Source organism: Gavialis gangeticus, unplaced genomic scaffold (assembly GCF_001723915.1).
Source record: "Gavialis gangeticus isolate Ggan-Ray unplaced genomic scaffold, GavGan_comp1, whole genome shotgun sequence".
Classification (NCBI taxonomy): domain Eukaryota; kingdom Metazoa; phylum Chordata; order Crocodylia; family Gavialidae; genus Gavialis; species Gavialis gangeticus.
In genome coordinates, this window is record NW_017729014.1 from 5,324,478 (window position 1) to 5,328,031 (window position 3,554).

General features: G+C 49.5%; 1 protein-coding gene across 3 annotated transcripts in view; it reads right to left on the reverse strand.

The window, feature by feature from the left end:
- CCDC27 (coiled-coil domain containing 27) overlaps positions 1-3,554 on the reverse strand; it is a 24,742-nt gene that overhangs the window by 9,400 nt on the left and 11,788 nt on the right. For 2 of the 3 annotated variants that reach the window (XM_019511635.1, XM_019511636.1), the window contains exons 4-6: positions 2,860-2,975; positions 2,253-2,414; positions 243-464 (exon numbers count right to left, since the gene is read on the reverse strand). In XM_019511635.1, the coding sequence (XP_019367180.1) occupies positions 243-464; positions 2,253-2,414; positions 2,860-2,975 (500 nt within the window). The remainder of the gene's footprint in view (positions 1-242; positions 465-2,252; positions 2,415-2,859; positions 2,976-3,554) is intronic. The other variant, XM_019511637.1, reaches the window with a different exon arrangement.

The window sequence follows — 3,554 nt, forward strand, 5'->3', positions numbered from 1 at the left end:
GAATTTGGCCGGGGTGTGAACTTGAGCTATTTTAATTGTAAGGTGGTATGTTTACCTCTTTTGATATAAAGTTTTCTGAACAAGCTTTCCCTGAAAATTACATACTCAAAGGGGAACAGGGCAGGGAAGAGAGAGACATTTAGAGGCGGTCGTGTTGAAAGGATGCATACAGCATACCGCTGTAACCAGGGCTCTTACTCCATTGAGGATCTATCTGGGCTAGGTCAGACCCCCCCTTTCACCTCCTTTTCCAGCTGCTGCAGTTCCTCACGGTCTTTCATCAGGGCCTGGGATAAGCTGGAGATCTTGGAGCCCAGCAACCTGTCAGAATGGTTCAGTTTGATTTGCAAGCATGCCACTTCTTCTGTCAGATTGCTTGGGGCAAAGCTGCCCTGCACTGTGCTACTCAACCTGAGCTTTTGCGACCTGATGCCCCTGAGTACAGGTGGTGCAGCTGCATCTGTCTGCAAGGAAATAGACAGCGTGAGGAAAGACACCCAGGAAGCAAACCACAGGAATGAGAGTCAGCAGCATTCTCCTGGCTCTAGGCTGCCTCTGGCCTCCATGGCTGCAGTCACCTTCCTCATGACAATTAATGTTTCACAATCAAAGTGGGATTGTTGGGTGCACCATTTGCACAAAGCTACCAGAATGCTCTTCCCTGTGACTGCTTTGCTTGGAGTACACCTTGAGATCTGCCCTGCAGCGTTTAGCAGCAGCTCTCTCTTTCAGGGTCCTTTTTTTGTCTTGTCGCAGGGCACCAAGGTGTGCCTGCACCTTTAAGGGTGGAAGCAGCCTAGAAAAAAGCCCTGCAGACTAGGCAGAGCGCCACAGCTGCAGGTTGCCTCAGTAACAGGCTAATAAGTTAATTAGCTGGCACCTGCAGGCAGTCAGTTGACCTGAAGGAGGCAGAGCCCTGGGTACATATAAGACCAGGGTTTGGGCTGGTAGGGTTCACTCTGTCTGGCAACTGCCAGGATAAGTAGCTCCTGTGTAAGAGAGCTGCCTGATACATCTGGCTGCCTCCATGTGCAGTAAGTCTCCAAGAGCCCATAAGGTTCCCAGGGTTATGAGGTATACTGTACAAAGGGGAGAAGTTTGCTTTCTTGCAGGGGCAGAGTGTTGTCTCTTTTGGTTATGGTTATGTTATAGCCCAGGGGCTTATGTTTGTGTTCTTGTTTGTACCAGTGGTTTTGGGATGAGGCTATAAGGCAGGGGTGGACAAAATACACCCTGTGGAACATATCTGGCCTGCCAGGCCATTCTATTGGCCTGCGGGGCCCTTAAAAAATTTAGAAAATTAATATCTATCTGACCCAGGCTTCCTGTCAAAGATGACAGGAGCCAGGGGCAGTAGGACACAGGGGAAGCCACAGCAGGGCCTGCCCAGCCCAGCCCAGCCCTGCTCCCCATCTCCCAGCCAGAGGGCAAGGGGAGGGACTTCTGGTTGCAAAGGTCATGGCTTAGGGAGTGGGACTTCTGGTCCCAAAATGGCAACCAGGGGGCACCAGTCAAGGGGCAGGGCTACCCATGCGGCCTTCAATGACTTGCCAAAACTCAGTAAGCGGTCCTTTGCCCAAAATAATTGCCTGCCTCTGCTAGAAGGGGAGGAGAAGGCCTCATTAGTGCCCAGAGGGGGGCACCTGATTTTGTGGAGCCCCAGCACCAGGGGGGCACAGCTTCAGAGGACCAGAGAGCCCAGCACCAGAAGGGTGCAGCAGACAAGGGCCAGGGCCTGGTGACAAGAAGAGATTGATGAGGGCTAGTGCCTTGTAGCTGGGCCTGACACAGTGGGTCTAGGCTAAGAGGCCTAGCTATATTAACGGGGTGGAGGCCGAGTAGGCTAAGGCCCCAACAGAGGGTATAACAACTGTGTAACACCTGTGAGGCATGGAGTGTGATAAAGGGGAGGTTGGAGCTGCACAATGGGCCCATAAAGCCTGAGGTGCCCCACGCAGCACAGTAGTAGAGAGACAAAGGGCTCAAAAACCAGGGAGCCTCCTGGCTTATTTTACCAACAAGACATGGCAGGCAAGAGGGCTCCCTCAGGGTGAACTTGCATGGTTGCAGAGCGACCAGGGGCTTCACAGCCCGCCCGGGGACCACATTCCATGACGTGCCTCTTGGAGGAAATGTTTCTGCTCAGCTGTCCCCCAACTTTTCCAAACCCACTGCTCAGCAGCTTCATAACTAGAATGGCTGTGGTCACTGCCTGCTGCATGACACAGGCATGGGAAGTACTCAGGAGTCACCTGTGCTCCCAGGATGCTGCTCTGCCTAAGCATATCCAGCTGCTTTGTTAGGCTCTCCACCTCCTCCCCGAGGTCAGAGATCACACTGTCCTTCCTGGCACATTCTGCCTCACACTCGGAAAGATGATTAACCTCTTCCTCCAGCATCAGCAGGCACTCTTCCTGGAAACAGCACAGACACTGCCATCAGACATTGTTGTGAGTGAGATGCCACAGCTGTGGTTGGATGCAAAAGAGATAGGCAAATGGTCTATGAACAGATGGCTTTCTGCATTTTATGGCCAGCCTTATTAGGGAGTTTAGAGTGACTGTCGATCAGGGAATATGATCTGGTAGTCCTGAATCTTCTGTTTGGCTTTAGCAAGGGCTGGCTCTTTTTTTAACTCCAGCTAGCTTCCTCTCCTTTCTTCCCCCGTCTCCCCACACCGTGTTTCTAACATGGGGAAGTGATACCCACTTCACATTAAGCTCTGAAAAGAACCATTGAGATCCTCAAAAATCCATTTATCCCAAAAGTCTTATGCCCAGTAGCAAATCTTTTTTCTAGCTGGGTGATTTTGCAATTAATCATGTGCTTGGTCTGCTTTTCTATCTGATGTATTCTCACCTTCTCGCGGATTACATCAATGTACCAGGGGACGTTACTGCTGGAGGGCTCTTCCAGCTGTATAACTGGAGGTACTCCTGAGAAATTCTTCCATTTAGGCTGTAGGACTGGGTCAGCTGTTGGGGAAAAAATAAGCCAAAAGTGGAAAAAGCATTTATTTAAATATTATCCAAGGAGTTGAAAACTTAGTACTGCTGACAACAAATCTCTGTAGCAATCTCAACTGTTTGGGTTCCATCTATTCGCCAATGGGGAAAAACCTCCTTTGAAAACACTTTAATTCAGTATGAAAGTATATCATATTGGATTTAAAAAAAAAAAGTTAATCTACTCTCCACACTCCAGGCTTCAGAGAGAGATGTGTCTTGTAGCAGGTAGAGAGATAGAACAACTCTAATTGGCAACATCTTCTAACTCATGGGTGGATTTGTATGTGCCATAGGTCAGACTGGAACAGGGACCTTGAAGGGCAACATCTCTTCCATGCATATTCCTCCATGCAGTGTATAACATGGAAAACATGTCAGTAAACAGAACAATCAAAAGCAAGTCACCAGTGCTTTTTGCAGTAGCATACTGTGGTGACTTGCAAATGACCCAGCTTTCAAAGGATTCTTGCCCTCCTGGGGAAACTGCATGTGTGCATGCATGCACATGTGCATGTGCACACACACTTACTTTACAGTAATGCCCTT